At 40.2% G+C, this 12,787-nt stretch overlaps 2 protein-coding genes across 6 annotated transcripts in view; both read right to left on the bottom strand.

Annotated features, from left to right (window-relative positions):
* The window catches only part of LOC119033346 (arginyl-tRNA--protein transferase 1), a 56,113-nt gene extending 51,467 nt beyond the window's left edge, over positions 1-4,646 (bottom strand). For 2 of the 4 annotated variants that reach the window (XM_037123312.1, XM_037123314.1), the window contains exons 1-4: positions 4,453-4,646; positions 684-747; positions 462-524; positions 206-309 (exon numbers count right to left, since the gene is read on the bottom strand). In XM_037123312.1, the coding sequence (XP_036979207.1) occupies positions 206-309; positions 462-524; positions 684-747; positions 4,453-4,552 (331 nt within the window). In that variant the 5' untranslated portion in view covers positions 4,553-4,646. The remainder of the gene's footprint in view (positions 1-205; positions 310-461; positions 525-683; positions 748-4,452) is intronic. The other 2 variants (XM_037123315.1, XM_037123313.1) reach the window with 2 other exon arrangements.
* Positions 4,647-5,140: 494 nt separating this feature from the next.
* LOC119033345 (delta-1-pyrroline-5-carboxylate synthase-like) lies at positions 5,141-12,612 on the bottom strand. Of its 2 annotated transcripts, none has more exons than XM_037123310.1 (17): positions 12,455-12,612; positions 11,771-11,888; positions 11,504-11,652; positions 11,185-11,334; positions 10,959-11,063; positions 10,710-10,868; positions 10,239-10,329; positions 9,003-9,127; positions 8,757-8,901; positions 8,594-8,667; positions 8,044-8,143; positions 7,518-7,738; positions 7,245-7,382; positions 6,972-7,167; positions 6,567-6,688; positions 6,057-6,339; positions 5,141-5,930 (listed from the first exon to the last, which is right to left on the bottom strand). In XM_037123310.1, the coding sequence occupies exons 2-17, from the start codon at positions 11,865-11,867 to the stop codon at positions 5,749-5,751; spliced, it is 2,337 nt and encodes a 778-aa protein (XP_036979205.1). In that variant the 5' UTR covers positions 11,868-11,888; positions 12,455-12,612; the 3' UTR covers positions 5,141-5,748. The 2 variants fall into 2 exon arrangements, with proteins under 2 accessions (XP_036979205.1, XP_036979206.1); XM_037123311.1 differs by having other exon boundaries at positions 10,716-10,868.
* Between the last annotated feature and the right edge of the window lie 175 nt (positions 12,613-12,787).

Here is a 12,787-nt window from a genome sequence, read left to right as displayed (position 1 = left end):
GCACCACAGCACCGACAGTTTCTGCCCAAATCTAACTGCAATTCAGTCGGGCACTCCGACAAATAAATACAGCTCAATAGTCTAAAAGCATTGACTGCCCAAAGCTGCCTGCGTGCGGATTATGTGTACTTTATAACAATACAGGTAAACATATCAGGCCATAGACACATTTGTAACTTCTATACTTAAAGAAATATAAGCTCACCATCATCCTGTCCTTTTGGTAATTCCCCTTTGGAAATGAATTTGCTTATTTTCTTCAGGATTTTTTTGTGGGATTTGGAAGGCTGGAATTTCAGTGCGTGACATCTTGACAGAGAGGAAAGGTTTAGTTAGAACAACATTTTTGTGTACTTCTGCTTGTGATACAAATATTTATCTAATTGTGGTCCTGTCAGGTTTGACGTTAACTTAAAGCATTAAATTGTAGGAACACATTGTGATGAGTAAACTATCATTACCTGATGGTATACTGCGGACAGCATGTCTTGTTCATTATGGGCTTATAAACATATTTCCCACTTCTGAGAAGGAAAAAAGAACGATAATCATCATTGAAACACATTATAACTGATTCAAATTTCCACAATGACATTTATTGATCCATATTAATGAGAACATGCAACAAGGTCAATATGTAAGTTAGCATGGATTGCATTGGAGGTTGGAGGATAGCTAATCACCTTCTCCAGCCTCGGTCTATGAGGTCTTGGTAGTCCTGTACAGTCATGGTGTGAGACCACATCCCTGTAGAAAACAAAGACGACATCATAACCTTAAAGCATTCATTTGATTTAATACGATTTCCGACAATACCTCTCAAATAGACAGAAAGATGCATCAGGAAATTACATTTCAAACAGATGGATGGTCTTGGATTAACCCAGCTCTTTTCACCAGTAAATAAATAAAAGCTTAATTAAAGCATAATAGAGTTAAATACATTTTCTAGCCTGAAATTGAGGAAATGTTCATCAGTAGGAAGGGTTTGTTAAGAAGCTGCTTACAGAATGTGGTGGGAGGTCCACATTTTTGTTTCATCTTAAATCACAGTGTCCCCCAAGTACATTCCCACAGTGCTTAAAGTAACACACTAATTTCTTATTTGTATCTACAGCAGCTTGGATCCTAGTTCCCAGAACTGAGGTCTGAGCCCCCAGTTTCAACTCCTGACCTTCTCCCTTGCAACCATATACAAACTGTGCACACACACACACACACACACACACACACACACAGACACTGTACAACAAAACTGCATACAGTTTCCATCTAAAACAACTGAGGGAATTCACTGAATACAAGTTCACACAACCCACACTAAGTCTGCAACTGAGTATAATGCCCTACGTCCCAGGAGAATGGTGTTTGGCCAGAGTGCACAGAGACAAGAAGACAACACAGTGATCCAAAAGAGCAACACTACAACACTGAAGCAGTAAGTGACTGGATTTAGTTCTGAGGCCTGCAGATACAAAAAACAGAAAGATTGCATGTTTTCTTTAAAAGACAGATATTATCATCACTGGACCACCAGTGAAGGGGCTTAAAACAATGAGATGGGTCCAAAAAGCAGCTGTTTCCACAAATAATAAATATCAGATATAATTAGCATAATAAACAACATACTAAGTGTTTGGACCACAACGTTGTAAATATGTATTTTTTGCAAGGTATTTTTCAGTGATGACACCAGCATGAACAAGATTAAAGACAAACCCAGAAAATACCCAGCATTTACACATCATTCAACATCCTTGGGTAGTTGTGTTTGAACACCACACATCTGTCATGCCTCATCAACATTAAGAAAGTTATCTGAACAGAGTTTTCAAGTTGTCACAAGAATTCTGACAATGAAATATCAAGTTTAGCTTGAGATGTAGGCTCCCAAAGGATTATGAATGAATGCTATATATTTAAAACCCTATAAATCAATTGATGCCATAACACTTTCCACAGCAAGTAAATCTGAAGATTAAACTAAATAAAATAACACAAAAAAAGCCTGATAATTTGTTTGCCAGGAAGCCTTTAGTTTAAAAGAGCAACAGCTGCCGTGATCAAGACACAACTGGGGCACTTTTCCATCATTTACACCTGATCCATTTGCCTCCACTGAGCCGTGACAGACACAATAACACAGAGGAGGGAAGATGTTGTACTCTGTAGTGTGCGGTCACATTTGCTTTGCACGTAACAACACTGTTGATAACATCGCTACAGTAACAATTCACATCAAGGGAAACACTATAGAACTGACCATCTGCTGGGAACAGTTTACAATAGAAACACTGCTCGTATACCCGATTATCACTGTGTTGATCTATAGACGGTTCCACATGTGTTTTCAGGAATACACAAGCACTCCAGTAAGAACACAACATGAAAAATTATAGAGGGAGAAAAACTTTGAATAATCAGGAAAGTGGTTTCTTTTGTTTTCTTTCTGCAGCAGACTAAAAATAATGGACTTGATCTTGGTCGCCTGACATAATGTGTTCACTTCTATAATCGTAAGTCTGGCACACCTTATTGAACCTGTGCCCACACACCGATCCTATGACCTTTTAAAACTCTTACTGTGATCACTTACAAGAATTACACAAGAAGTCTTCCTTCCTCCCCAGAACCTGCAATGCCCACACGACATACGTAACACATCAAGATTACTATTCCTATCTTCCTTATCTTACCACAGCTTGTCTTGTCTGCAGGCACTGATCCCAATCACTAAGTGGCTGCATTAAGAACTGCCTGAAGACTTATTATAGTCAACCTGTCTCGCCCCAGCTCAACTCCTTGAATGACATCCTTCAGTCCTGGACAGAAAATCCATTCTAACATACAATGCAAAATCTTTTTGTGCCCTTTACGAGCTGCTCTATTGTGTACTTCCACTTTCATAGGTATGTTTATAAACCTTCATGTAACTGTGTTGTCTGTGTCAACCTTTCTGTGAACAGGCTCATGGAAGGAATCTTCTTGGCACTGCAGGATTTCTGTTGGCTAATGCATTCTAATGTTGCAGCAAGACTAACTTAATATGGCATGCTTCCCATAGTTCTCATTAAGTATACAGTTATACAGCAGGCAGAGGATGGAAAGGCTCCTTCCTGGTTTGCAGCTGTCCAACATAGTACATTGTCGCACATAGTAAACAAATAATTTTGTGGTCTCCATTTCATTTGAAAAATGGCTTTCTAAGTGATGTTCTGTTACAAAACGCAACAATGCAAATACCAATTGCACATCTGTAAATATTAACAGAAACTGGCAGTTGATGAACCAATTTGGGGTTCACTTAAAAGTTAACCTCAGTTGACCCTTGATCAGAGAGAGGAGTTCCTCAGCAGCTGGACAAAAGTGATTACTCTTCTCAAACTGAAGACTAAAAACTCTCCGGCCTATACTTCAACGACAGAACTGGAGTAAAACTAATAAAATAAAAGAATGAGTCATTAATTGTATCACTATGTTTTTATCTCTGATGATGCCACTGCAGTAACAAAGCTGCAGTTTGTAGAGATGACATGTAGCACATACAGCAAACCCAATGTCTTATATTTCAGCATGTTGTGAAATCTGTCTCGTATTACGTCTCCTGTTAATGCTGTTGTTGCTGAAACACTCATCGTTTGTTGTCTATGTTGCGCCAGAAAAAAAATAAACTGATTTAAACCTACAATTACATTATTATCATACTATAACGATTAACATCATTTTGATCTGTGTAACGTTGAGTCAGATAAAACAAGTTCCATGTTCTCATACTGGACGTCAGATCTGAGCTCTTCGCAGTAATACATTTATTGATACGAGAGCACTTCCTGCATCTCCACATCTCTGTCTACCTGATACGAAAATCTCCTTTGGACTCTTAATTTCAGTGTCACAGCTCTGACTGATAAGAATAAGAAAAGACAGCTGCACTTTTGCTTGACGACAACAACCCTGGTTCACGATCTGATCGCTGGCTAGCTTGATGCTAATAGAGTACAATTTACAAGCTACTAACTGAGTTAGTCTTAAATAGAACATGCTATCCCAACGGAATAATAAGTTAAAAACACCAGCCCAATCCTGCTTAATTATCTTAACTGACTTTGCTCTACGACGGTCTTTTATTTGAGCAGGAGTTGGGCTAGAATATGCTAATGGCTAAAGCTGAGTTAACAGCCTGGCACTATCGAAAGTATTAGCTTTAGGTGAACGGTAACTAATGTGTACACTCTATAAAATGTACCAGCATTGCAGTGCAAGTACAAACACGGAATATAAGTTTCTCTCTTCTACTGACAGTGGGACTTTACACTGCCGACATTTGCTAGCCCTCTTTCACAACCGGTGGCTATTCCAGCAAGTAGACGGCAAGCTAGGTCGCTAGCATAAGCCTGTTCAGCGTTAGCGACTAGCTAGCTGTGTTTCTTTTCTACTCTATTAGACACTTACCATGAGAAAAGTTTCCCTTTTCATTTTTACAGTAGCCACAGCGGTAACCGTCATCCCCGCCGAAATATTCTACTATAGTGTAGGACTTGTTTCCTGCCATCTTTGGTATCGAGACAGATGACAGCTGAGAGTTCGCCTCAGGTTCGCCCGGTGTCCGGGCAGCGCTCTCAAACCCCGCCCACACCCAACGCGTCACCAGTGCTGCATCGAGGACAAGTGGGAATTTTGAAAGTTCATAAAAAAAGTGTGAACAACTTTTGGATAACTGTGAAAGTTATTTTTTCTGAAATCTGCTTGATTATGTTTATATGTGTATAATCGATGGACTCCTGCGGTTTTATGTCATGTAATTATTATTATTAACTTTTTGTTTCTATGTGTATTTAATTTCCATCTGTGTGCTTTCATTGTTTTACCTGAATTACCTGAAAAAAGGGACCTATGAAATTGTGTAAATTATACACAGTAGTTAACAGTAACAGCTTACATCCGGAAAGCCTTGCACTGTAACCATGCTCGTTTAATTAAAATTTATTGTTTACTTTTCTCCAATCATTGAGCAATTTTATGTTCCCCTTGCAGATAAGTGTCAGAACTAAAAATACCCTTCATGCTCCCTGAATCTATAGACAGGGCCATTAGGATGAAGATTTGTAAGGATGAAGTTTGTAACCGATAAAACACAAAATTGTGAGTAAAGAACTGTACAGCATATTTATTAAATCATCTGTGCGAAGATGAAGGACAGCAAAATACATCTGAGCCAAGATCCTGCACAAACAACACTTACAGTAAATTACAAAAAGACAGCATGAGAGTTTGGATGTAGAAAAATAAGTTAGAAAATCACAGCTGGGTCAACTGATTTCTTTTTGTCTGCCGCCATAAAAATGACCTTACAGAGAAGAGGAGAGGACCTTTGTTGTAGAATACTTCGTTTGTACCTGACACACTGTCACATACACAATAGTTTATTTTTCCTTTCACCACAATATATTTCCCTCATCCCCCTTATCAGTCAGGCTACAACAATTCATTTCTCAGGAGATTATCATTTATCTAAAAAACTGATTCAAACATTTAATGCAAAGGTTCACAAAATCTTGAGGACCCTGGTTGTCTGGCAAAAGTAGCCACTGTTCTGCAGGCAGATTTCCATCACCAACATAGTGGATTTACACAGGTGATGAGGCAGCAGCTAAAAGGCTGGAGACTGACTGGCAGACACAAACCTTTAAATAAACTCTGTGGACATCAGTTATCTTGACTCCTGTTGATGGCTCTTTGGTTGGATACCTAACTAAAGCTGCCCTGGGGGATAGGGATGTTTTCGTGAAGGTATTTCATACTGCCTTGCTCTGAGAAGTCAGCCACAGTGTGCCCTTCCCCACGCAGGACCCATTTGGTGGTCAGAAGTCCTTCAAGACCCACCGGACCTCTGGCATGTATCCGTGCTGTACTGATACCAACCTCAGCTCCTGGAGAAAAAGTTTTGAAAAATTATAAAATTCAAGACAGTAGTTGTTTTGATCAATTTACAAAAGGACATACAGTGTATTTTTACAGACAGCATTAAATAACACAATGTCTGATACTTTACATACCTAAACCAAAGCGGTAGCCATCAGCAAAGCGAGAGCTGGAGTTCCAGAATACACAAGCGCTGTCCACCTGCTGCAGGAACTGTTCAGCTGTCTCTTCATTTTCAGTAACAATAACATCAGTATGGGAGCTGCCATATTTGTGAATGTGGTCCACAGCTTCCTGCATGCTGTCCACCACCTCAATGCAGCACTCCAGGTCCCCATATTCTGTCCTTAAAGACTTCACCTCAGATGGGCTGAAAGTCAAATATGATGCAAATCGGGGGCCTGCATGGATCTTTACCTGAGAGAAAAAGACACAGTGATTTCAAACAAGATAATGAAAGACAAAAAAATACATTCACAAAATAATTGTTCTTTCTTGACTTGAATAAAGTCTCCAAACTCTTGGTTTGGTTTCTGGGGTTCTAACCTTTAGCAAATGTATAAATAAAAAATCATTAATATACTTTGATGCTGCGTGTAAATGCTTGTGCCCAAGCTTATGGCATGTTGGTGGATGCTTCTTACATGTTCTGTTCTCAGCATATCAATGAGCTGGTCAAATATAGGGGTTCGCAGCAAATCTCTGTGAATGAGGAGGGTCTCCATGGCATTGCAGGCTGCAGGGTAGTCACATTTGGAGTCTCTGACTAAAATGAAACATAAGTTAGTCCATTCAGCAGTTCTGAGTTACACAAACAAGTTTCTAATTACAACTCTTGGACAATATGTAAAATAACAATAATTGCACTTCAATTTTTATATTATATTATATATATATATATATATATATATATAAATATAAATATAAATATAAATATAAATATATATATTTTATTTATTTATTTTTACATTTACAAACTGTAAAAGACTGATTAAATTACAGCAGAAATGGAAACAACATCAACAGTGCTACACATAGGAACCACTTACCGACACTAATAGCTTTATCTATGCTGGCATCGCTGTCTATGTAGACGTGGCAGACACCCTCGCTGTGACCCAGTACAGGAATACCCTTAGCTGCCCTCTGGATGTCCCGGACGAGCTGGGACGATCCCCTTGGAATGATCAGGTCGATCATCTTGTCTAGTCTGCACAGATCCTCAACTTCTTCACGTGTGCTCACCTGAAAAAAAGATAATGGCAAATTTAAGCATATCAACTCACACTGTGGTTGGATAACGTAATGCTTTCAGTTCTTACCAGTTGAATGGCATCAGACACTCCATGTAGGGAGAGTGCTTCCTGAGTGAGTTGATGCAGGATTTTGTTGGTGTTGGAAGCTTCTTTACCTCCCTTCAATAGCAAAGCATTTCCACTGGCAATAGCCAGAGCTGACACCTGGAACCCAATATTAATACATGAAAATGTGACTTGAGCATTCAATGATAAAGATGCAGCAGGTAAAAAAATTAAACTCCAAGACTAGAAGCTGACAGTGGCCAGGTCCATAACTGAGGGCTGAGGTTGACTGACCTGTGGGAGACAATCAGGACGTGACTCAAAGATGACCAGCAGGACACCGATGGGGACAGTGATCTGTTCCAGCTCCAGGTTGTTGGCTACCCTGGTCCTCCTCAGCACCCGACCCACGCTATCCCTGGAGGACACGGCTAGCTGACGGAGGCCAATGGCCAGACTGTTCAGCTTAGCAGTCGACAAACTCAGGCGGTTGATGAGAGGTTGGGACAAACGACCTATGAAAAATATTAATGAATCAATAACAACACTGACAGTTCAGTCCTCTATAGACCCATGTGGAGAGTATCCTCTACTTTGATGTATGTTGCCCTACATAACAGGGCACAAACCGACTCCTGCCTAAGCCTCTTACTCACGACATGCTGAATAAGACTACATAAAGATGATCTTAACCCTCATATGCCCTCAGAAAGGTGCTACAGATGACTGATAACCACTGGCACAGGATGCCATTTGAGTCAGTTGATTGCATGCAGCTCTGGATTAAGGTGATCAGTGCATCCTATCTGTGCCTCTGTACCTGATGCTGTTGCTAACTCCATGTCTCTTCTGTTGGCACTGAGAATCTCATCTTTTTTCTCTGTAAGCAGCTCAGCAAGACAGCAGATGATCTCCTCTCTCTGGAAAAACAAACACACGCAATATGATGAGCAAACACCAGAATCAAGATGTAATTACATTTGATACCAGTGTAATGTAAAACTTAATGAGTCTGGAGACTGTTTGCATCCTGTTGTGAAAATGATTTCCATTTATCTTTTACATTAGGCTGCTTCAAGTTTTTAATTTTCTACATTTGTTACATATGCTACACAACAGATGTTTTCCCCCTACTGTAATCTCGTCATTTAAATTATTTAAAGAATCATAAAAAATTCATTAACCTTAACCTTCTGTTGCTGGTTGGATTAAATCAGTGCTATATAAATTACAATAAATATCACCCCACTTTGTCATTTAGGAGATATATCAAGCCTTATCAACACTTTTTATTCCATGAGATATGCATATATAGCATTTTAAGGCCTCCCTTCAGTTAGTCAGACCACACTGGGAAGCCAGAAACTCACTTGTTCAGGGTCCAGAGAGGCCAGAGTCCTGCCTGCATGCCGAGCCATCTCAGTCTGCTGCTCCACAGTTGGACCTGGTGGTGCCAATAATTACCCATCAAACATAAAATCCCAAACACAACACCTGGGTAAACTATTCTTTCCAGATGCTTGCACCCTGTACCTGCAGGTTTCACTTCAGAGAAGAAGGTGCCAACTTTCTTCCCCTCCACAATGTCTGTGATGACGTGGCCTGTGACTTTAGGATGTGTGCCATTAGCAATGACAACAGACGTCCCACCCTGGAGCGCCCAAAGGGCTGCTTTCACCTGATGCAGACGACATGACAGAGTATGATGCAACTTTTTAATCAGTGGACAAACTCAGTGCTGTTTAAACTCTGAGATAAAATATCATCTTTCATGCTGACCTTGGCTTCCATGCCGCCGAGGCCAACTCTGGACTTGGTGCCGTACGTGATTGACTGCTGGTCCCCAGGATAAAATATATCGATGAGCTTGGCATCATCTGTTCCTGGGGGACTGTCATATAACCCTGTGAGATAGATTTTTTCGTTCCTTTTTTAATCCTTCACAGATCCAAATCAGTCACATAAATAATAATATCTCTTTTGATCATGAATATGCAGACCAACAGGTCAGACGGATTACAGACAGTTTTTACATCAGTGCGACTCCAATAGTTGGGACACTGTGTAAAACAGAAGCATTTATTTGCAACTCCTCTTTTGACCTATATTCAACTAAATAGAGTTCAAAAACAAAACATTTAATGTTAAAACTGATAAACTTCATTGTTGTTTTGCAAATACACACTCATTATAAATTTGATACATGCAATGCACAATTAGAATGTAGTGACAGGTTATTATGCTGAGAGATGATTCAGTAATGATCATTTTGTTTCCTGATAAACTATTTAAAGTACTCCGATGATTTAGCATTACACTTCCAAGGAAGACTTGTCAAAATCTGAGTAAATTATGTTACAACACACTGACTTTTAATCTCTAGTGTGGGAAAAGCTACAAAAAAATGCCAGATGCCACATTTCACTACCTTGCAAATGCCAAATCCTTTGAATCCCGACACTTCCAGTTTTGGAACACAAGCTCTCTGTCAACAATTTTAACTTCTAAGGGAAAGCCAATAAAACTTTAATAGTATCATCATTATTCTAACAGTGACAAGGTCCCACAGAAGACATTTTACAATGATATCACAGGCTTGGGTGCTCCTTAGAAATAATAGGGCTGCACAATTAATCAAAATATTATCGAGATTGCAATATCCTAATGAAGAGTGGTCTGAATTCATGTAAGAGTGGCCCTATCAGTTATTTACAGTTTGCTTTTATTACCAAACAATTCTTTGTTATTTTCTTGGTATCAATTCAGATTCTGTTATCCTCTTCGTATCTTCGCTTTTTTATGGTTGACGAACAAATTAAGCAATTTCAATATATATATATCTTTGGATTATAATGGTATCTGATTAATCATGATATGTACATTAATAGATTGACAATCTGTCCAAAATAATGCTTAATTGCAGCCTTTTTGCAACAATACATTAAGATAATTAATATTAATGTGAGAATACAGAATAAATCATAATAAATGATGAATTAGTGGTTACTTCTATACCTTCGACATCGGACAGGGCAATAAGGAGGTCTGCCTTCATTTCAACAGCCAGCCGTGCAGCCAAGCTGTCATTATCTTTGATGCTGATTACCTGAAATACAAACAGAAATTTCATTAAGCCAGATGGAAATATCTTACATTATATAACAGCAACATCAGCTGCTACCATGCAACAACAAAGCCTCACAGTGCCACTCAGCTTCGGAACAAACAACATATGTTTACCACTTTCCAAAAGGACATAACTCAAGCAGGTCTGTGCACATAAATGTGACAGAAAATAAGACCACGATACTTTAACTTAGTAGATAACATTTAAAGCAAGCTTTAAAATTAAAACTATATGCTCAAAAGTTAGTGAGGATGGAAATATGTGTAAGTGAAATGAAACATACGCCTTTACAAGCAATCCACCAACACAATTCGGGCCAACATTTAGCATTCCCAGCATGCCCTTCACACAGTACCCACATTTACCCCCTGCAGGTCACTGCTGGGAACAGGGGGCGGAACAACAGCATCGTTAGTGTTGATGATAGGAACTATGTTCATCCGCAGCAGCTCATGGAGCGTGCTGTTCAGGTTGCGACGCTTCTGCTCATCATGAAAATCCAGGTTGGTGACCAGAATCTGCAGGAATGGAAAATAAAGGAAGAGACTGAGGTGACGTTTCTAATGACAGTGTTTTCTTCCGATTGAAAAAAAAAGTCGAGCTCATACTTGTGCAGTGCAGGTGCTGTACTGTGTGAACATAGCTTCGTATAATGCCATCAGGCCGCTCTGTCCAGCAGCTGCACACGCCCTGGCCTCCAAAACTGGAACTGACTGCAAAAAAGGTTTCATGGAAGTTAACAAGACTATGAACAACATTCAACACATATTTATCCAATCTAAGCATTTCTCAAAGAGTGAACAAAAATTCCCAGTAATCAAGATTATTATTCACCATTTCTTTGAGTTGGTTCTGTCCAGAATGCAGGGCCTGTCTGACACTCTGAGACAGCAGGATCTCATGTCTCAGTCTCTGCTTCCCAAACGCCACAGCACCACTGGTGACAATCATCATCTCCCTGCCTTGATTCTGCAGCATGGCCACCTGAAAGGACACACAAGGACTTAAACATTCACCATCCAAGGCAGGACCACTCCTCAGGCCCATTTGTTTTTAAAGTCTTCCTTGTGACCACATTATATCATGTTTAAGACAACCATCACAGACAGAGTTCTTCACTTTGTCTGCATTAATAACATTGATATAGTGTTACCTGTTCCACTATTGAAGCCAGACGTCCCAGCGCCAGACCACACTCATCTCGTGTCACCACTGCACTCCCTAGTTTCACTACAATGCGTTTGGCCTGCTTTAACTCACTCCGGTGGGCGAAAGACTTTCCATGGGGGCGAGGGAGTGAGACTGCAGATGATAACATAAAAAAGGTACAGCTGATTAGACACCTGCATGCACCAAATAGTATTACAGCATTCAGATGTGAGACATGACGACAATAAAAAGAAGCAGGCTGGTTACTTACACTTAGCCTGGGAAAACGCTCTGATCGACACCGGACAGACATTTGACTGCCGGATTCTGGATGGCAGGCGAGAGCACAAGGCCAGCCTGGCAAACATGGCACCGAGAGCTGTGGAGAGCTGTGATCAACACATGTATCAGTGTCAGGTTACTATGACAGTGCAACAACCTCATCTGAGATAAGCAGCTTTTGGATATGACAGGCTGCAAGGCGGGTTACCAACAGCAGGGTTTAAAATATATAGAAAATCAAGTGCCAAAACAAAACCAATATGAATTCCTTATTTATGTTACAGTGGAGAGTCACGCGTCATGTGCCATAAAGTTATCAGAATTGTTGTGTTGATAGCTTTTACTTGAACTTGACACACTGACACAGAAAAGATGATATTGGTTGGATTAGATAACATAACCTTAGAAGCAACTTCTAGCGATAATAACCCAGAGTTAGGGTGCTGGCCACATAAATAAACTCTTACATATGTGAAGCCACTGAGGTTTAAAGTTGAATAACAATGCTAACAAATCGCAACAATGTGTCCAGCGTTAGCTACAGATGTCAGCGCGTACCTACAGCTAGCTGGCGTTAGCTAGCATTAGCTACTGCGAGCAAGCTCACTGCAGAGTTTAGCGGCTATTTCTGACGGAATGGAGAAATGAAACTTCGTACTAAATGACTCATTACCTGACAGCGTGAGAGTCTCGAAACGCAAGACCAACTCCACTTATGAGTGCAGCGCAGGAGACACGTAGTCAGCCGGTCTGAGGTTTCCTTGCTGCCACATCCACAGCCCACGTTGGGTGGGAAGTGCCGTAACTCAGCTATGCAAGAATGACGTGTACGTAGAATATCTGGATAAGGTCACGTAGCGAGACGCGAGCGAATCGGTCTTTACGTACGCAGAAAGAGTAGTTCTGCTTGGGTGGACACCTCAGAGGTTATGGGAAGTACAAGCACAGGGATGGAAGACAGACACATCACAATGGCTCTTCATGATTGAAATGTAGTTTTAGGTTT

The sequence above is a fragment of the Acanthopagrus latus genome, chromosome 15, assembly GCF_904848185.1.
Source record: "Acanthopagrus latus isolate v.2019 chromosome 15, fAcaLat1.1, whole genome shotgun sequence".
Classification (NCBI taxonomy): Eukaryota; Metazoa; Chordata; class Actinopteri; order Spariformes; family Sparidae; genus Acanthopagrus; species Acanthopagrus latus.
This window is presented reverse-complemented; position numbering and strand designations above follow the sequence as displayed.

What these genes read in the sequence shown, in the direction of transcription:
- LOC119033345 (XM_037123310.1), bottom strand. Translation starts at nt 11,867, where the DNA reads ATGTTTGCCAGGCTGGCCTTGTGCTCTCGCCTGCCATCCAGAATCCGG. An exon ending in CCTCTCTGGACCCTGAACAA is followed by an intron (nt 8,144 to 8,593) that starts GTGAGTTTCTGG and finishes TTGTTTTTCCAG; the next exon opens with AGAGAGGAGATCATCTGCTG. An exon ending in ATATGCTGAGAACAGAACAT is followed by an intron (nt 6,340 to 6,566) that starts GTAAGAAGCATC and finishes TTTTTCTCTCAG; the next exon opens with GTAAAGATCCATGCAGGCCC.